Source organism: Melanotaenia boesemani, chromosome 13 (genome assembly GCF_017639745.1).
Source record: "Melanotaenia boesemani isolate fMelBoe1 chromosome 13, fMelBoe1.pri, whole genome shotgun sequence".
NCBI lineage: Eukaryota > Metazoa > Chordata > Actinopteri > Atheriniformes > Melanotaeniidae > Melanotaenia > Melanotaenia boesemani.
In genome coordinates, this window is record NC_055694.1 from 12134832 (window position 1) to 12157066 (window position 22235).

The 22235-nt window shown below is 37.8% G+C and overlaps 1 protein-coding gene across 3 annotated transcripts in view; it reads left to right on the forward strand.

Annotated features, from left to right (window-relative positions):
- The first annotated feature begins 1677 nt into the window (after window positions 1-1677).
- Window positions 1678-22235, forward strand: part of LOC121651630 (dedicator of cytokinesis protein 3-like) — a 52222-nt gene continuing 31664 nt past the window's right edge. For all 3 annotated transcript variants that reach the window (XM_042003966.1, XM_042003967.1, XM_042003968.1), the window contains exons 1-6: window positions 1678-1807; window positions 7915-7998; window positions 9405-9445; window positions 11903-11958; window positions 19145-19241; window positions 20858-21006. In XM_042003966.1, coding sequence (XP_041859900.1) covers window positions 1771-1807; window positions 7915-7998; window positions 9405-9445; window positions 11903-11958; window positions 19145-19241; window positions 20858-21006 — 464 coding nt within the window. In that variant the 5' untranslated portion in view covers window positions 1678-1770. The remainder of the gene's footprint in view (window positions 1808-7914; window positions 7999-9404; window positions 9446-11902; window positions 11959-19144; window positions 19242-20857; window positions 21007-22235) is intronic.

The window sequence follows — 22235 nt, forward strand, 5'->3', positions numbered from 1 at the left end:
AGGTTTGAAATGGGTTTAGTTTGGATATCAAGAGTCCTTTAGTTGAGTTCATCCCTGTCTTTTGGCTATTTTACATGTTAGGAAGGATGCTTCCATGCTTGTGCAACGATCTTCTGCACTGCATGTATCTTATGCTGCCTCCTGCACGGGGGATCTGGAAGAGGTCTCAATGAATAGCTTTTGTTGTTTTCAGTTGCGTTGAGGTCAAAACATTAGAAAGGCCATTCCAAACGTTTAGTTGATTTGAACTCTTCAACAAAACGTTCTGATGCGTGTTTGGGATCCGTGTCCTGTTTGCGCATAAACTCTTTGCAGTTGCGCCAACAAAGCCCCACAGTGTGATGCTGCCATCACCATGATTAACAGTTGGCACAGTATGCTTTAGGCTGAATGCCTCATGTTTATGGCAAAAAACAAACAAACAAACAACAACAAAACAATAAAAACCTCAATGTGAGCAGGCTATGAGAGGATAAATAAGTAAATGATTCATGGCTACTGTCTTGTGTCGAGGCAAAATATTTTGAACAACAGCTATAAAATATAAGAAATGTGTTTACAATGATCCCCAATAATGAAAAACTTGTCTCCACCAATGTGGAAACAAATTATTTGGACATTTTAAGTCGGAGGTGAAGTTTCAAATCACGCCTCTTACCTCAGGCGAATGAGTCACTGTGGAAAAAAAAATCATAGCAGCCAATATTTCAGGTTTCATCATTTATTTCATGAGAATAAAATAGTGATGTGATGCGGGTTTAACAAGAAATCCAGCTTGTCAAATGCATCAATCAAACTCAAACTGGGAAAGTGGCTGTAGAAAATAGTTAATCTGTGTTGGGGGCATGACTGCACTATGACAAAGCACCGCTGGTATAGTGGGTCTGCTTCTTCCAAATGACTCAACCAGGAGGTGTTTCCCCCACATGGTCGTCTGGCCTGATGTGTAACACCGGGAGCTACTTTATGGCCAGCAGCCGCCAAAGTAACACACCCAGTCAACAAAAGGCAGGCTGCCAGTCAGCATCCCAGCAGGACAAAAAGCAGTTTGAGTTGGAGATGGATGGAAGTGGCATGCAGAAAGAAAAGAGGAGGCGCATAAATTTGCAAATGCTTGACACATCAGTGTTGACAAAACAAGTCATGTGACGACCATGAAGATGGCGCAGCTTATGATATATTGCGGTTTTCTCAGTGTTTCCTTGCACCAGCTTGGCTGTTCGGACCAGTGAACAAAATCGCGACTTATTTCTTGCTAATTACCAAAACGATCCAGCCTGTTCACGCTGTCGCGGCGCAGCCTGCTGAGGATCAGGTGGACTTGAGCCCGACTGACTGAAAACAACAAGGAAGGAAGGGAAAAACAAAGAATATGACATAAATTTGCTTCGAGGAAAAGAAAACCTTTGAAAATGCGGCTGCAATAACACCTTTTAAGGAGAACAGAAAACCGCTCACCGTGTGTGTGCGTGCGCGCGCCTGGGCGCGTGTGTGCGCTACATTTAGGTGGACACGGAGACTGCATCAGACTGGAGACACACGCCGGGACATAAAAGAGCAGAGATAGCCTATTAATGCTTTGATGGTCCCTCTTCCCTCCTTGCACATACAAATGTCAGAATACCGATTCCGGATGAGACATGTAGTCCCATGTATGTACGAGCAGCCAAGATAATTTGTAGCCTTCAGCTCTCATTTTTTTTTCTAGCAGCATCATCTCACGATATCGACATAATGTGGCTTGCTCTACCAGAGGGAAAATAATCAAATATGTGGATACCTACAGAAGAGGAGAAAATTGGAGTTGGTGAGTCGATTTGATCTTTACACTGGTAATTAAGAACCTTTGGCTTCTTGCTTGTGATTAGACTTCAGTCGTACAGCGTTATGGCAGCTTTTGCTCAAGGAATACCTGATTTTGTTCGTTTAAGTCACGCACTGGATGTGCACCCCCCTCCCCCCTTTTTTGTTTTGTTATTATTAGCTAGTAAGCCCATTTGGTCAAGGGAAAACATTCACTTATAATGGCTGATGTACACAGCCAGTGACTGCATAGAAAGGGAAATTGCGTGGGATGATATCTACAGCCTACAACCCACCACCTTAAAGATGCCATCGCAGTCTGTACACAGCCTCAGGCGGGGCGTTAAATAACGCTCCTACTCCTTTTGTGGTTTTGTTAACAAGAGAGAGATAGAGAGGGAAAAGAATGCGTCAATCTGGCATTTTAGTCCTTTCTTTTTGTTTTGAGGGTATCTAAAGGGGGGAGAAGGGGTGGAAAGCGATGCGTGTTGAAACCACGAGGGGGCATCGTGACTGCGTCCTTCCAACAGGTGTAGGCTAGAGTAAAGCTGGAGTGTACCTGTAGACAAGTAAAAAAAAAAAAAAAAAAAAAAAAAACCTGCTGCGGTTGCTGCCACAAGGACTGCTCTGTATCCATTAATGTTCTGCATATGTGTGCTCTTTGACTTAAAGAGAAAGGGGAGAAAGGGAGAAAAGTTCCAATTTTTTCTAACAAATGAGAATTTAATGGAAAAAATAAGATTTTAAAGTGAGCTATAGGAAGCTCAGTAACAACAGGAGACAAATATGTCTTCAAAAGATACCACATGGCCGTTACAAATTGACTGCTGAACCTCACTTTTGCCGAAAAGTGTGTGTAGAGCGTATGATTACACTACAGGTTTTCATTAGGGGAATGAGTCATGTCCAGATGCTCTACAGTTTGTTATACTTGCAGAGCTACTCAAACTGACTCGCACGTGATATTCCCCCACAATGCACACGCCCACATACGTACACTTTATTTGGAGGCATTAAATTCGTCATGGTCGTTTTATAAAGACCGCAGACTGGCAGTCCACCATATAATCGCCACTTCTGGTGGCTGTGTGGTAATCGCATCGCATTTGGTCGTTTATATGACCACCGGTCCATCACAGAATCACTGCAGTTCTTTTTTTTTTCCCCAAACGCAAATATATTTGGCTTTTAAACGAGCAGGAGGCTGAAGAGGAGGTCGGTCCGTGTGGGGAAGCAACAGTTCGGTGCAGCCTCCGCATCAGTCTGTGAGGAGTGACCTGGCGCTCTCCATGGTTCTGAAATGTGGAGATGACGCTGTCCACGGTGCTGAAATGCGGGGAAGGAGAGCCGATTCGCAGTACAGTACATACTGTACTTTGTGAAAGCAGTCCAAATCACTAGTGAATTAACCTCTTCGCCTCAAATAATGTGTTGACATGCTAGGTTCACTATTTCTTTAGCGTTCCTGTAGAAGAATCCCACACCGGTGACTTGTTACTTTTCTTGGTATTGCATTGCCTATACCCTTTTATCAGTTCTTCTCCTGCCTCATCCATGGTATCACTGGCACCGTTTTGCACATTTTCGTATCATCTTTCCTATTTTATCATGGCATCTAAATTGCATCTGACACATAATACACTACACTCATAATAAACAGAGCTGTGGTCTGTCAGCAGCCAGGCCTTTCTTTTTCTCATGGGCTATCTGAATAAGTTAAGTCTAAAGTGAAATGCAGAAAAGCACCTCATGGGGCATTTATGACTCTCTTAGAATCACTGATTGCCGTTTTTTGTTGGCTTTATCAATGTTTGCAAATTAATTTGTAAAGTCGCAGTAGGCCTGGATTGAGTCTACAGGAGAGCTGCACAGGTCCACTAAAATGAACAATAATTGTAATAGTCACCAATAAATCTAGTAATGTTTTTCTTTGTTTGTCACCTAAATATTTGTGTCCAAAAATTCCCAAACCTAAAAATGAGAAAACGGTGTGCAAAGACCAGAATTGCCAGTTGAGTTCTAGATAACTGTTTATCAAAAAAGTAATGACAGATTCAATTAATTTCTCTTGAGTTTTTTATTTTTTCTTTCTCGTTTTTATTTTTTTAATTTTTTTCGTTGTCTTATTTGCAAATGAGTCACTTATGGGTTCATCCATAAAAGCAGCAATTCTTCTTCACACTTGGACTGGAGAGAGCTCTGACTGTAAGTTAGTACCTGCCCACATGAGAGAGGGGAATGAATCAGATGGCTTCATCTGTGGCCACATGGATGCCTCAGCAGCAGCACATGAGACAATCAAACAAATATCTCAACTCAGTGGTTGAATATTACAAACATTTTTAAACTCAAGAACTGCACTTATTAGAATTAAGAATTTGTCTACATTTCATGCAAATTCATGGTTCTAGTCCAGTGCATCTCAAAGGCTAATACTGCATTTTTCACACCACTACATTTGCCTGCACATTGTAGTTAATAGCTACTCTTAAGATTACAGTTTTTCACACCTTTCCTTTCTTATGAAAACAGCATATTTTAACATGTTTTACATTTGTGTGTGAATATTTGTGGTAAACGGATGGATTAATTGTTCCATTATGGACTGAGATAATTGTCCTTACTCATCTGAATAAACAATTTAAATCTCATTGGGATTATCTGGCAAAACGCTGTCACAAAGCTGGAACCAGTGGTGCTTTCTGAGCTCATAAAAAGCTGACGTGGTAGGGATGTGTGGCTCTGAGGAAACACTACAAACATAAGATGATTTTGTAGAATATGATGCATTACTATAGACTGAATAGAAGAGCAAGTCTTTAGCTCAATCTTAAACATCTACAAAAGAAAAAAACAAAAAACAAAAAAAACAAACGAACAAACAAAAAAAGAAAACAATAGATATATTGATGCAGAATTAGAGTGAATCCAAACCCATTATAATAGTAACATTGTGGCTAGTATCATGGTGAATACTCTTACATTTCATACTTGAATTACATTTAGCTAAAAGTACTTTTTATAAATGTACCTAACCCAATAGGAGCTAAGCTATAACATCTCCTTGAAAGGAAGCATTTTCTCACTTCTTCCTTTGCTTAATTACTTCTTAAGCTGATGACTCTAGCATCAAACTTGGTTTTAAAAGAATAAAAATGTTCAGCTGAAAATAGGATTAGAAAAATGATCATCTATTGAACCAACTTGCATATCAGCAGGTGTTGTAGCATATGAGTGAATTGTGTACATTGTATTTTTTTCCTTTTTCCTTCTTTTTCTGTACTTGATAAGGTCACCTTCTTGCTGTTACACACAACCCTGCAGTGGACGGACATGCATAGATTTCTGGGACAGTGATTTGTAGTAAGATATATCAGAATGCTTCTCTGTGGCAGAAATCTCTTGGTTAGCAAGGCTTCGGTTCAGTAATCTGTCCCAATAAATGAGTGTGCATTCAGGCCTTAGTGAACTGTGACTTAGAGGGTGAACACCCAAGGACCAACTTAACTTAGCTAGATCTGGGACAGAACTATTCAAGCTAGGAAAAATGGACCCTTTTGGTCTACAAAGTCACACTTTATTGATGTAAAGATAAACTCTTTGAGCAATTCAGTTTTATTTGTGCTAGTTATGACCGAGACTGGAACTAAAATGAAAGTACAAACATAGTGCAATATATTTAGATGAGCACACTTCCTTTTGGAGGATTTATTTTCAGTACAGTGGTACTATTAATGTCAATAATTATATTCACTATGGAGGTTTTGATGGCATGCCCCCATTCTCTGCAGACTAACCCCTCCTGGGGCCATTGTTTCACAGATAATGTGTGTGTCAGTCTCTGATTCTGAAGAAAGATCATGCTACATTTTGAACTACGTAGTTTAATACATTTTTTAGATCATGCCAGTATATAATAACAATGCAAGTGGCTGATATCTAAATTGAACAGAAGAAAAATATATTTTATCCATAAAGTAGAGACTAACCTATGTTAAAATTCTTTCTTTAAACAAGCTTGATTAAAAGAAACAAAGTGCAGGTTAAGAGAGGGAAGCAATTAAAAAGTGAAACTGAAGAACAACAGACTGACACACTGAGTGAAATACTTTACTGGGTTGACTGTATATGTTGACACGTATTCTGGTGCAAAATTGGACACTTTCTTAACAAACCTGATGCATCTGACTGTCTTATTTCTGACAAACATTTTGCCTTACACACAACTTTAATGCTCCTATAATTCCCCAATTTTTTTCTTCTAAATTCTTCCCATCATTGCAAAGATGGCCCCTTTTCACAACCCCCCCCCCAAAAAAAAACCAAACCAAACACACACACACACACACACACACACACACACACACGCACACACAGTCTGTTCCCACATGACATTGCTGCTGTGGTTAAATTAAATTTTTTTCTTACACAACATGGGTGGCAGCACCACTGGTGAAGAGCAGTGAAAGGCACAGATGAAGATGGTTATTAATTCCACTCAGGTTGCTTGAATCGCTCTGGAATTGAGCAGCATTTTATCTCTGGTTTATGGACTCCGATGCTCATTTGAAACTGTGATGCTTGATACTCGGACAGTTATGCAATATAAGCCATTGGACACCATGTGGATCATGAATTTAACCAAAGAGAGAAACAGTCTGGACTGATATGCTGTTGCTTTGCAGAAATATTCGCTTTTGCCAACATTTTCAGCTCCCTGTCCCATCAGGCCTTCCAACATCCTACGTTCAACATGTTAAAGTCTGAAAATTAATTTTTGTTGGTTTTGTTTTGAGAATATGCAAATTTTCTGCAGGCCCAATGAAATAAGTGTGTGACTATTTGCTTGCACAGCCTGGAGAATATCGGAGGAAGGACTAAGAAAAAAGGAGTCCATGTGCTGTGCCCAGCTCCTCCAAACATGATTTAATCTTTTTCTGATGTGCCCTTCTGATGTGCCTTTCTGAGTGTTCAAATAATGTGAATGGAGGTTTTGCAATTCAAATGAAAAACAGGCCATTAAAGAATAGTACTCTCAAATAAGAACTACTTAACCCTTGTTAAGTAGTTCTTATTTGCAAAAAGGTGACAAGAATGCTCTTTAAGATTGCCCGTCTCTCTTATTTTACCACCCATTTGAACTCAATTGCTATGTAGCATCCATAAACTTGCCATTCTAAAATAGCCAGGTCCCTGCTGCAGTTACAGTGAAAAAGGCCCTCCAGTTTGTGGATGATCTGTTTCCATAGTTACCCAAGCACAGGAACTGAGCAGCACTCACTACCCTCAAACAAGCAATGTAGCTCAGCTTAAGCCCCTCCCTCTCTTCCTCCCCCTCACTAGGTCCCCTGACTAGTTCATTAGCATAATGATTCACACCAAACTCTCCTTGAAGGGCCACAATTTGTAGGTTTTTAAAATCATCAGCAGAGCACCATATTTTTTACATAATCTAATTTAACTGAGACTTCTGTACAGTTGGCTGCATGGCTCATGTTTCTGACCTGCAGTACTGCACAGATAAAGACAGACTCAAAAGCAGGGTAGTTGTCAAGGCTATTACAGTATTATCTACCCTCTAAAGAGTAATCATGTCATTAGTGCTTGAGTCACAATGTGTCTGTGTTCGGTCAAAGAATGAATGATGCTGCAAGAGCAACTGTCATGAAGATTTATGTTAATACATACTGATTAATCAGCGTTAAAGCCATATTACTTTTATTATTTGAAGTTTGGGTTGGCTCTATTTTGGGAGATAGTTCAATTAACTTAACACTGCACAAAATTAGGTCGCTTAAGAATTAATTGCTTATTACAGTGACTTCCCACTTCAGGGTGGGAGCTTGTTTACAGTTCACTAAGCAGTGGTTCCAGAGTGATACTGTGCTTAGATGTTTGCATTAAAACAGCTTATTAAATTGCCCTATTATAGCCTCAAAAAACACTGTGTAAAGACACTGTGTGGAGGGATCCACCTTTCAGAGTTCAAAAAGATGAAACCAAACATAAATCTTAATGTGCAATAGTTTATGTTGACAGTAACCAATCATAAAACTATTTTCATCAATTTTGTCTTATGCCTGTCTTTTCCTTTTATCTTTTTCTGTACAGTGATCTGCAACTTCCGGTCATCAATATGTCAGGCGCTGGTCCTGGAAATTGGGGAAACTGTACAGATTCTGGAGAAGAGTGAAGGTAAAACCAGTTAAAGTTCCAGAACCAATGCAAGTTAACCCATAAGAGCCCGACATAACATATTTGTTACGTTCAGTTTCTGAGAAATTTTGCTTCAATGTATGCTTTAAACTTTGCTCAAAATCCTGTTGTACACAATGTGATACTTGTCTTCTGTCCCCTAATAGATACCCAGAAGCAGAAAACCAAATTATAATATTTTTATCACATGGTAATAAATGGTAGATACCCCCCCCCCCCAAAAAAAAAAAAAACGTTAATCTTTTGTTACATTTAGTTAAAGGGCCAAATAAGGACCTTGTATTAAAAAAATGGGAACTTTTCTTACCATTTTTTCATGGGCCGGGCCTTAATTGGTTAAACTGTATGTGTAGGTCGACCAACTAGGAACACAGTTTCCTTCCTGGTATCTTTTTTTCCCCAGAATTTGGAGTATACCTTGAGTTTGTGTACAATATTTATTAAAAATAAATGTGACAAACATCAGAAACCACTTACAATACATCAACTGCTGAAGTTAAAAAACAAACAAAAAAAAAAAAGCTTTTTGTTGAAAGCAAAATATACACCTGTGTGTGTTTGAGATAATTTAAATTTGCTTTCAATGTAATTACAAAGTCAAAAATACCATTTAATACAGCTACAATTTTTGTAACCACATTTTTAACAGACATGATCCAAACACTTAAATTACTAATTTGATTACAAAGGGAATTTTTTGTAGCTTTTGCAGCTTTGAGTCCTGTTGTCTTCAATTATTTGTGTAGAAGAGGGACTTACACTCGATAACATCGAAATACAAAGAAAACCATTTGCTGTCTGAAACATCTGCCAACAACTCAGTAGTACCAATATTAGTCTTAACTCTAATATAAACATTTCTGTTTTAAAACACTAAGTAGTCTCTGGAAAGCCCCAAAATTCAACAGAGACCAGTCCAGTAACGTAGCCTAGCTAAATGTTGGCTGCTTACTGTTAACTGCTAACTGCTGCCACAGGTCTATTCTAACAGTATTAACTCATTATAACTGTTTATGGAAAAGCCATACTAACTCTTAATATGATGTGGTTTGACGGTCAACAGGTCAGGAAAATTTATTTAAATTATTGTGAAAGTCACTGTGACTTTCCCACAGACAGACCTGAAGCAAGCTAGGCTAGTCACAGCTAATAAAGGATAATAAAGGAAAGCTAATAAATGTTTCACACATTTAGAGAAATATTACATTTAAGCTGTTGTGATAAAACAATGTTATTTTAAAAGATCATTTGCACTCCGGTTTAAACTAGACACATCTTGTTTATTGTCTCTATCTTTGAAATAATTAGACCAATTCACCTGCTTGTATATTTCTCTCATTGAGCTGATAAGATTTTCTCATGTGTTCTTTGCTGTTTTTCCTCAGGTTGGTACAGAGGCTTTTCCACCAAGAAGCCTTCTATCAAGGTAATTACCAAATAACACAAATTACTGTTGATCTTTACAAAATGGCAGTTTCTGTCTTGAAATTATACTTCACAGAAAAAATAAAACTCAGGTTTACAATTTCAATACTTTTTATTAAATTTTTTTTTTAACAAATTGGTGTTGTACTTCTGTATGTATTACAAAAACACAGTGTTTTATTACAATAAATTTCTAATTAACTAGTAAGTACAATTTGGATTTTATTACTAAGAAAAAGTGTTGTTGTTTCACTTTATAAAACTGGCTGCCTTTAAGATTTCCTGATTAGTTTTTATCAAAGACTGGTGGATTTTTGTGAATGATAATGTGATGTGAGAGATGTACAACACAGAAATAACTTTGTCTCAACAATAAAGGCCGGAATGGCTGATTAATTTATTAAACAAAGCTTTGATTTGACAAAAATAGAAGTTTCCTGACCTAAATTTCATGTATTTTTTAAGCTTTTTGAATCTCATTGTGTTGAAGTATGATATTAAGAATGGACTTTTAATGAGAGCATTTGGGGGTTGGAGGGTTGATGAAGGAGTTAGCTTCAAGTCAGTGCTCTAAATTTCATATATTATGATATGTTTTTAGTTTTGTGATGTTAGTTGGTCAGGTTTAGGTGACAAAACTAGAAAAAAAAAAACGGAATATTTTGGTTAAAATACACATTTTACAATGATAATCATATTTTAGATGGAACATTTCTCCGCTGCACAACAGCTTTTTACTATATATTGTAGGTCACCACAGTGATGTGTCCCTGGTAGGAACTCTGGTTAGTTAAACTATGTTGGTACCTATTTTATGTTTTCTTTTACCTCGCCTATTGAAAAATCTTCTTATTTCTTTTAGGTTCCCTGTATGTGTATGTGACCACACGTAATGAATTGCACGTAACAGTTCTTTGTATTTTTTAATTATTAACAGTGATCAAATATAATTAACAAAATATAAGAGAACAGCAGAAATACATGTATGCTGTGTAAATAAAACAAAAATAAATAAAAACCTCATGACAGCAAGGGAATTTGGTGGCTCTATTTTGCTGTTGGGACCACTTCTGTGGTTTGGTTTGAGCCAATTTACCCTCATGGAGAGCAGGACAATGGCAAATCAATATTACTTTGATCTGAATGATTACCTTGGTAGAAAGATAAGACATATGATGCAAACTGATGCTATGACCATCACAGTAAATACATTTCAAACAAGCCGAATACACACAGGATAAGTTGGATCAACATGTTGGACACCTCTCGTCACCATGACTATTAAATCAGAAAATTACAGAATATCTTTTGAAAGAATTATGATTCATATCAGCAGAGTTTCAGTCATACATACTGCAAAGGCTGATTTAGGCATATTTTATATGTTATTGTGATGCATTTCTATCACATCCCAACACTGTTTGTTTTTAAATATTCTTTCAGTCAGTAAATAGTGCAAACATTATTACAAATTAAAAGTGGCCATTATACCAATCTATTTAAAAAAGAACTTTCTTCCAAGCTGCAAAGTTTTTCTTCTCTGACTGTTGCAGGATGGATGCAGCAACACCTCTGCACAATGCTCAATAAGAGGAATAAAGCACAACCATCACAAACTGAAACATCAGTATTGCTTTCCTGATGTTATTCATTATCTACATCCAAAATAAACTACCATACAATAAATTAAGCTTATGAGAGATAACAGTATTAAAGCAGTTTGACAAGTCATCGTACAAATTTGAAATACAAATATTTAAAATTTAAGACATGGTGTATATTAGTAGAAAAAAAAATTTTTTTGTCAGTGTTGTAAATCTGCTATGTTTGCAGCTGAACTATTGTGTGATGCTGCTGGGATGTTTTAAAGAAAGCACAAAAACTGTCAAGTCCTGGTAAATGTAGGTGGCTACATGCTGTCCTCTACACTCATCAGCTATTTACAGTTCCTACCAACACCCCTTCATTTTGTTATGTACTCTGCCCACACTCATTCGCCTCCGTATTCTCTCTGTGCTGAGAGAATTAGCTGTGCTCACTTCGGCCAATTCTTCACATCTGGCAGATTAGAATAAGAAAGATTGACTGCAAGGGTGGCAGCCGGCTCCACTCACACTATCATACCTTTCCCTTGGAACACCATTCCTCCTCATTCTGCAGTTTTTGCAGATTTGAAGCTTTATTGTGTTTCCTTTGCAGAGAAAATATAAGCACATAGCAAAAATGTAAAAACACACTTTCAAAGGAATTGTGAACTTGCAGTCTTTCAGCATGTTATGTGTCACCAACAGAAATGTAATATTTTATGATTTCTTCACTGTTGCAGCGCTCAGCATGCATTAACTTAGTCTATAACACAAGCATTTAGCTTCTCTGTACATTTTGGTCATGTGCTGCATGAAAATTAATGTAATTCTGTCACTCTCAGTAACATCTCTGCTCCTTTTATCATCCACAGGGTATTTTCCCAATCAGCTATGTCCACTTGAAGAAATCTACAGTGACAAATAGAGGGTAAGTTGCATGATAAAGTGGTTTCTTCAAGGATATGTGCTATCATAAGTAATGCAAAAAACTATTTTAATGCTTCAGTTCTAACTAAAGATGAAAATAACTGATGTCTGTAAATGAAGAGAATGCTGCAAAAGGACTGACTAATATTTTCAGGGGCCAGTTATAAATTTGAAATGTAATTATGAAAAAGTAGCAGCAGGAATGGTGCAGGTTCAACTGTAGATACATTTGAAGAAGAAAAAAGAAGAACAATGGTTTGATGGAACCAGAATTTAATCATCCAATCCAGGGCCGGTTCTAGGAATGCATACATGAGGGGGCAGGCATAAATTTGAAGGGGCCACTATGAGTACATACTTCAGCATTTTCTTGTTGTTGTTTTTTAAGTGTTTCTTTAACGGAACTGTGCTGTTAGTGGAGTCCAACTTCAAAGAAATGGATTGCACTTTGTCAGGCCTCTACTCTAAGACCTGTCCAGCTTGGGTGTCCCACCTGAAACCAAAGCTCCTGCTGGTATAGCTCTTAGAGTCACTGAGGCACGCAAACCCCCTGACCACAATAAGGTGGCAATCCCTCAGGGGGGGAACAGAAAATATCAATAACAAAATGAAGTAAGAAAAAAGAAAAGAATGATCCATTATCAAAGCTTTAACAACCAACGAAATAACAATTGCCCTATTGGACAGCCATTAGATGTCTAAGCATTTTGAATAAATTTGAAACTAATAACAATAAACTCAACTATCTGTGTGTTTGTTTCTGTCTGTATATAGACCATAATGATTAAAGAATCAGCACTACCTTTTTTAAAAGCTCTAAAAAATGGATGCATCATGCAGGAGGACTGAATGAAACTTTCCAAAGTGGGTTTTGTGGCCGGAGTTTTTTTTTTTTCTAACTACAACTCTCCAAGATCGGAAATGCACATTGTCGTCTGTTTAAGCTGAGGCATACATGAAGCTCTGAGCTGAACTGCTGAAAGCAGCGGGAATGTAGAGTGAAACTTTCTGTTATTTTTTTCTTCAAACTAGCATGCTGAACTAAAGGCTGGGCGGAGCTTGAGGGGTCTCATATGCGCAGCTCGTTTTCCCTCAGTCTGTATTGTACCGAGGAGGCAGTCACATCTATGGCCCGTGCGTGATTGATCACTGCTCCTACTAACAGGCGTAGACACGTTTAAATAGAACAGAAACAAACCCCAGTTGACAGAATAGATGCAATAAATACGTCTGTTATTATAAGTATTTATTCAGTATCGCTACAACACATTTAACAGAGCTTTACTCTATAAGTTTTACCGCTGGAGCTCAGCAGCCGCTCTCTCTACGAGGGGGAGAAATATGACACCGCAAGATCAGGCTGTATGTCAACTCATTTGCATACTAAACACTGATTGGTTGTTTTCTGTGGTGGTGGGAAGGACTTGTTGAAGACAGTACAATGGATCCTGTGAAGCTCCGACACACAGAGTTCAGTACAGAGGGGAGAGAGTGTTTGGAGAGATTTGCCCATTTCGGCGCATTTGATTGAGGGGGCAGAATGTTTGTTTGAGGGGGCACTGCCCCCTCTTGCCCCTGCGTAAAGCCGGCCTTGATCCAATCCAATAAAGGCAACAGGCAAAAGTTAATAGCAGAGTAAATTGTTTGGTAGTGGCAGAGAAGATTTAGCAAGTGTTTCGTGGACACAACCCACATTTCTTTTGAGCCATAGACTTTTTATACTGAACTTAGGCACAATCTCAAGAAAAAATGGGGTTGAACCTCAGCTGGTAGAGGTGAAATGGTAGGTGGAGAAAAAGGGGAATCTGAATGATTCTTCTGCGAGCGCTCACTCTGAATTAAGAGACTTTTCAAATCTGAACATCTCACTAAATTACCAATTTTCAGACTTATTCTCTAATAACTGACGATATGCCCCCAAATAAAGTGAAATGCTTGTGTTATGTCTGACTTTCTGAGCTTTTAGTCATTTCAACAACCCAAGCATATTCTCTTAAGTGCAGGAAAAAGTGATATTTTCTGTATTAGACCCTTATTAAATACAAATAAGACAGACTGAAGGAAATTGAATGCATAGCTATATCATCATATGCAAAAGGTTTTTTTCCCCTCTATTTTTGCTTTAATTTATATTGAACCTTTTTTTAAGGCTTTATTATAAATTTGTGATGTAATATCAAATACTCAGATCGAATTTATCAGGGTGGTTTCAGCATCACTAATATAAACTGTTATCTGTGCATGTTCATGGCTTGGTTTAAAATTCTGTATTTAGTTAAAATGGCCAATACTCATCTTTATAAAAATATAATTTTTGCCATACTAGGTGAAATAGAGAATAAAACACTGACACATTTCAAGCAGTTCGGGGTAATGAAAAGCAGTTTCTTTAAAATCACTGATAATACTAGAGTAGTCCAAGCAGTGATATGGACTTCTTTATGGCATAATTAGAATTACAGTAAAGTGTTATAGAGTACCTTTACTTGTTAAGAATTTAATTCTTTCCAAAGAAATCAATATCTGTTTGATATTTTGAAGACTTTATACACATTTTTGCTGCTTCGTGAATGGCATAATGCAACAGTGTCATTTAAACACAGCTACATGATTGTAATTAGAGTATAGGAAAAACTAATCTCACATATAATACTTTGCAAAGGTCTCCAGTCAAACCTAATTTTCTTATATTTTGCATCTTAGCAGCCAAACTTTCTTGTAATCTTTGAAAGCAATAGTGTTCCTGGCTCTTTGAAGGCCTTTCAGAGTTTTTCTTTGGACATTGTCTCTTCAGTCCAGTCCTTATTCATGACTATTTTCAGAGAACGTGTTTTGCTTGTTTACTTGTTAAGTCACTTAACACTGACATCTGAATCATTCAGGCTTAAAAAAGGCACCTAACTCAAGTGATGAACCACTGCTACTCATAACACGCAACTTTGTCCTTAATATTTAGGAAAATTGGACAAAACATGGAGTAAAAGGCCTAGAAAATTGAACAGTTTCAACAATCAAATTGTTGAACAACAGATGAACAGTAACTCATGTAATAAGCCAATAGGGGAGAACGAATCCAGAAAATACAGTTTGAAACAAAATGTCTCAAGTCCTGACCCTGGGAAATCAATCTTAACCCTCAGATTATCTATCTACTGTTCACTAAAATATCTTCAGAGGGTTTCCAAGGATGGCTGGCTATCAAGAAGCCATTCTTCAGGAAGGCAAAAAGGTCTACCAACATCTCAAGATGAGTTTTAGTATGGCTTTCAACAAGCCAGGAAAACTATTCCCTAAGATTACTTTATGAAATTTCAAGTAAGTTTGCCTAAAAAGAGTCAGACTGAGCCTGAGTAGAAAAAGAAAGGTGGTCATATCAAATATTGACTATCAAGTTGACTAGAATTGTACAAACTCTTTTTTTGCCTGACATACTGTATTTCCATTTTTTTAAATGTTTGAATAAACTATATTTCCTGTTTTCCAAGTAATATGTAAAAGAAATGATGGGTGGTTCGAGACTTTTGCAGAGTGCTGTATTAGAAACATTATGTATCTCTGACATTCTTTTTATTACCAAGAAGACACATACAGTTCAAATATTAAAAGTCACTTCAGTGCAGATCATATAATGTAGGACAGAGGAGCTGCTTAAAATAAGTAAGATCTGTTGTATACAACATGTGCAACAATTTCTCTCAATACTCCTACCACTGTCAGATCTTTATTGAGTTGTATTAGAATACGATGTGAGAATATATTGTCTCCTATAGGCTTGATAAAGATGGTGTTCAAAAAGCACATCATTATATAAAAAAATACATCGTCTTCTCAATGTTAGAGAATAAATATCCTTTTTTCTTCCACTATTCAAATTTGCATCACCACTGATTAGTTACAATACCATCTTTAAGGGACTGCTGCTGACATGCATGTACCTACACCAAACATACAAATGCACACACTATGATCATCTTAAAACAACAGCTTGCCAACAGATCAGAATTAAGGTAATGACATAAGCAGGCAGCTGAGCTCTTTATCAGCTTGATGTAATTGCAGACTGGGACTTTGGACATGATAGAAATTATACCACCATCCTCTAACAAAGCTACCGCATAGGAATATTAGTTTTCAGTCAAACAATTAAAAGTGTAGACTTAGAAATAGGCATTGTTATGCTTCCTCACTGCAGGAGCTGCACTTTGGGAATTCTGCTTTGCTGTCTCATGGTGTTAATGAGGTGACACACCTACTTCATCTGTGTAGTTCTCCCAAAACATCCTCGCCACAGACAATCACCCGCACTCACGGTGTTACAGATGGAAATGCTTGCCTTGTTCCAAAAACATTATACACTTTCACAGGTAATTCCCTGCACCACATGCAAGAGCTTCGCGACCAAAGTGCAAAGCATCATGGGAGGTCTAACCTTTGCTTTTATCTTTCCCTATGCTTGCGGACACACAGGAAGGAGTGTTGTGGTAGAAACACCCCAGTTTCTGAGTTCAACTGCAGTAATAGATCATGTGAAAGGCAGGGTAAATGTTTTTCATAGCATTCTCCTTGATCACATTATTTGCCCCCTTTCAGCCATTAGAGATAATGCAGAAAATGCAAGTTTAAGTTACTTATGCACAAGTTTTATTTATTCAAGCAGCAGACTACATTAATTTTTTACACAGCGCTTACCAACCATTGCTAGCCAAGAAAAATGTAACTAGCCTAAATTTAAATTTAACAACTAAAGGACCTATCCTTTACTGTTATCTAAATCAGAGGGTAACTTGAGGTGAGTCACATCACAAAATTAGGCTTCTGTCTGATCCTAGGTAATTCCAGGGTATTCCATGGTAACAGAACTTGGATCTTATTATCAAAACCAGTAGTATAATTTCTCTATATTAAAAGCTGTTATGTGCAACAAAATGATGCTAAATAATTTCAGTGCAGAACTAATAAGTTGAATAAATAAGACATTTATTTTTACATCACTACGGCTTTCTCTGCCATTTTGCGGCTACCTGGCTAATGTTTTGTCTACACTTTCAGGTTTCTTATTAGTAAACTGTGTTAAAAACATATCTAAAAGACGCTGAAAAGAAACATCCTTACCGCAACAAGCTCAGACGAGAGGCGGAGAGTTGTTATGACGCAGAAACACAAATTATTAATCAGTAAAATTGTTACAATCTGCTGAACAATGAGTGAAGTTCAGGTTTAAATGCATTGCCACCTGTTTCAGTTTCAAATGTTGTGTTTATTTCGTGTTTGGTGGAAGTTCCTAAACCTGTAATTAATTTAAAAACTACCAAGCATTAAATGTTCATACAGTCATTTTACAAACTAATGGCTTAAAACTTGCAAGTCTACAAACTGTCAACTGCAACTACAACATAATACTGAAAACTTATATGTCAGTTTAACATTTATTGTTCTGAAATTTGATTCCAAAATCAAATATATTTTCTGTTTATCTGTGTGGATTAATTTAGATAAATAATAAATTCTGAGAGTTAAAAAGGTAAAATATGTCCAAATAGACAGCATAAATTAATTTAATACATCTTGCTTAAAGGGACAATAAGTTAAATCATTTCACCACAAGGTTTGCTGTTAAGCACTGCCTGTAGACCAAAACAAATAATGAGCCGCACCTCCCTCTACCTCTTCCCCCCACTCGCCTTGTTTGCAAACAAAAGTGCAAACACATGGAGCAAGACTATATCATAATTTTGTGCAACATGTCAAAGTAACTTATAACATCTATCTTGTTACTTACTGTCCAAGAGAACAGCTAGCTTCGAGTCAAATTGTAGCTTCTTTAGCTCTCGCACTGCTTTCCTCTTCGAAAATACAAGGCCGATGTTCATCATTCAGGTTATGTCCCTTTCTCTATCCGCCAAAAACTGTTGTTTTGTTTCGAGGTAATGTCGGTTCCTGGTCGTCTTCTAGTCAATGTTTTTGATCTGCTCTCTGCCATTTTGCTTTGAAAATATGTGCTGCCATTGCTCGATGGCTGGAGCCTTTTAAAAGGAGGGAGGACCGAGGCCTCTGACAGAAGGGAGGAGGCGGCGATTCACATGAATGTACATGAATGCGCGGCTGGACCGGCTGGTAAACACAGGGCTGGAGATCAACAAAGAGAGACAGTGTGTGACATCATGCTATACTCCAGATGAAATTACACCCCTAGTTCTTCACATAACCATTTTTTAATTCCTCCAATATAGAAATGATGAATTTCCGCTTATTGCCCCTTTAAGCAAAAGGAGCAGTAAAACTATGAAATCAATTAAAACTGTCAGGAAGTACATTTATTTATTACAAGAACAAGAATGTATTACAAAAATCTTTACTAAATCTAATGGGAGATCTACTCTGAAACATGAAAAAAGTAAACAGTTCTGAATGTCTGACAGAACAACACTGGGACACCTGGTAATCAGAAAAAAATAGATGATCACAATCTGGTGGAGCAAAGAGATGTTCCCAACTGCACATGGGAGTGAAATCCAGATCAGTACTGCTGCATTTAAAATCACGTACACTTATTGCTTCCAGTAACCCCTTTCTACATGAATTCTCAGGTGTACCACCTCACCTGCTCCCTGATCATCCAGTTCATCAAACTGACATGTACATGCAGCCATCTTTACCTATGTGCACATAAAGCCCAAATTATCCTTTATATCCAAACCATGGTCAGCCAAAACCACGTCACCTGGAAAAGTTTCTGCAGAAGTCGACTGTTCTCTGTGATGTGTTCATCCAACGTATTCACTACACCACACCAGCACGGAACCAGAGGATGAAAATCTGCAGGTTAATTTCCTTTCTGTGTGCTCACAAAGCTGCTGCTGCAGCTGAGTACACAACTCAGGAAAAAATGCTAAGATGAAATACTCATCAGAAATTCTGATTAAGACCCACTGCTGAACTGATTTAAACAGGCTGTGGGTACTCCCAAAATGGCAAATTACTCCCACAATTCTGTGCATTGATGATGTCAGTGTGCATTCTCTATACAGTATATAAATTCTCTAAACTCCACACACAACGTGGAGTCTAACTAATCCTGATGTGATTTGTTAGAACTTATTTAGAAGAAGAATTATTTGTGACAATATCACAGCTTCAGAGATTGACCTTACATTTGTGCTTATTTATTTTTTATTTCTTTGCTTAAGGTTATGTGAGACAGTTGTACCTCTGGAGGACCCTATTATCACAGAGACCACCTCCACCCTGCAGGAATGGGGCATCCTCTGGAAGCAGCTCTATGTGGTCAGTGGCCTCATACCTATCAAAATGAAACATATAGCAATACATTTTAGGGTGCATCTATTAATATTTACAATGGAATTAAGGAATTTATATGTTGTTTAATTTGCATTCCTGTGGTGAAAAAGGCTTTTACCAGAGTATGTTTTTACACCTGGAATGACTAAGTTTCCCAGTAGGAGCAGAGATTCATCCAAAATACAGTCTGAACATACAGTGACAGTTTCTTTAGTTCTCTCCCCTTAGCATATCGTTTTGACTGTCATTCTGTATTTTCATGTACTATCTACACGGAAGCAGAAATGGTGGTCGGATGTAGATAATGGCCTACAGACCTGCCGTATGTGATTTCATGCTGTGTCACTCAGCCATTGATTGATTTTGGCCTAGATCTTGTAGTTTCTGCATCATATTAACATCCGCCACCTTCAGCCAGCTTTTATTTGCCAGGAAGACGTGATTACTGAAAAACTAAAGCAGCTTTAATTCTGCTATGTGTCTAGGCGGACGGCAGGAGTGAATGGTAGGGTTTAGAGTTGGGAGCTGAGTGGCTATGTTGCAGAGCTGGCAGTGAGATTTTACATAACCTCTCACTGAGGACTGCTCATGCTTTAAGCAACTAAGCAGCCTGAGGCATTGGTATGATGATGTAACTTCCTCTGAAGCTTGACTAATGTGAAGCCTTGATTTAACAGGGCTGGTTTTGGTGCTCACCCCCTGTGTGATATGGGCCGTGTTGCCACAGTTGCATCCATAATGCTAGAATGGAACATTGGCTAGAAGCTAATACATTGCACCTTAGTTTTGCCAATTAGATTTCATGGCATTTCTTCAGGGAGCAATGACCGAAGCATAGCTGTGCATTTTTTTTTTATAATGTACATAATTAGCCCTGCTGAATAGGGGTCCGAAAGGGCTCATCAACCCTGACAAAAATCTTTGTTTTCAGCAGCTTCCAGCCTTTGAGAACATGTAGTGTTTATCCTCATTAAACTTGCATGGCCATTGTGGTAAACTTAATCGTTGCATTTATGTAAACAAACCTGGGTGGTAATGTGGGTTTGTCATGCCATTAGGAGGAACAGAGGATGCTTGAATTAAAAGTGTTGTCCTTGGTCTACAAGAAATGGTGATGCAATACATTACTGCGATGAGTTTTAAGTAGACTTGTGAGGGATTTTTTTTTCTTGTTTGTTTCGTTTACACAACCAGTGGGCTTAAATCTCAGTTAAAATACAGGGTGGGCTGTTACGTTCACAGTGCAACAGAATAACGGAATGGTTTAGTTTTCAAATGGTTGGAAAACAGAGTAATTTAAATCCAGATATTTGTCTTGCGAGAAATAAAGTTATTTTGAATTCTTGTATACATGGCCACAGCCTTGGCATTAAAAAGTGCTGTTGCCATAGTGGTGGTGGTGGGGTGGAGGCTTTTTGTCTGCAACAATGTTGTGGGGAATGGTACATGTCAAAGTGTAATTGCCAGGAACCCAAGCTGATCAGTGTCATTTGATGTACTTGCCTGTGGTTTTGATGTTGCATCTGATTATATAGAAATATAAATGCTAGAATTTATTAAGATCCCACGGCCAAACTCATCCTTTTTGGGCACCTCAACAGAAGCACAAGGTTGATCTGTTCCATAAGCTCCGCCATGTTATGAATGAGCTGATCGACCTGCGTCGGCAGCTGATCCAGGGCCATCTTGCTCAGGACCAGACTCGTGAGATCAAGCGACATATCACCGTACGACTTGACTGGGGCAATGAGTGAGTATTAATGTATTTGTACAGTTTGAAGGGTTGGGTAGATTAAAGGCATACTTTACAACAAACACTTGTTTCTATTTGTTGGCCACTAAAGAAAACAACCTTTTGTTTGCACTGGACAGATGTGCAGCACAGGAGAGTGAGTGAGCAATGGTATAGCTATGATATAATTTTACGGTCATTTAGCAGATGAGTAAATTTGAAGCTCCTTACAGTCAATGCAAACCCCCTGGAGGAACTGTAAGGTCATTTTCTTACTGTTGCCAGTTTTAAACTCCAACTAAGATGTGGCAGTTGTCCACAAGAGAAATAAATATGTGAGGCATCCAATTTAGCTGCAGAGAAGCTTGGTAGTTTGAAACAAGCTTCAATTCACTATTGCACAAACACGCTTTAACTTTTTCACCACATTAGTGCTTGAATAAACTGTAAAAATGGTTAAGCCTGAAGAGTAGCATAGTTAATTCATGATGCACTGTCATACATGTTGAGGTCTGCAGTAAATGCTGACCTAAGAGCAAATTTTTACTTGAAGAGATCATATCTGTTGTAACTTGCTAGTCTGAGCAGGTCACAATAGGATATTGTACAACAACTTGCAGCTCAAGGCAACACAATGGATTCACTGCCATTATGTAAAGTTTTTATTTGCACAGACTCTTTAGTGGGTGTTCATATCATGTACTCCTGCTGAGTGGAGGAGAATAATTCAAAACCCACTAATTGCTCATCAACAAGATCCTGGATTTTTGACAGATACAACCAGAGATGTTTGGAAGAGTTGTTGGATTAAAATGATCCAAAGTACTAATATTAAATGTCTTTGTCATCTTTGCATTATTTTCATTTCTGTACATTTGTGAAAAAATATTATATATTAATGATATATGTGAAAGTCCTAATGTGTTTTGAATGTAATGCACGAATCTGCTATCTCTTGGCCCTGTCTGGTTGCTAGGCAACCAGTGAAAACTCCAGGAAGTCCCTGCGGCACATAACTGGAAATGTTTTTTTTAAGTCTTTGATTTCTGTTTGGGTTTTTTGGTGACCTTTAGAAGTGATGGTAAACCTTGTTGTTTTCTAACTTAAATGTAGCACCACAGTGAATGGTTTAATCTGAACAGCATCTTTTTTATTTGGGCTTTGAAAATTAACTGAAGGTGAGAAAGATTTCGTGTGTGCAGCACTGTTTACAATTTCTCTACCAGTAACATCATTTTTGCCCCTAC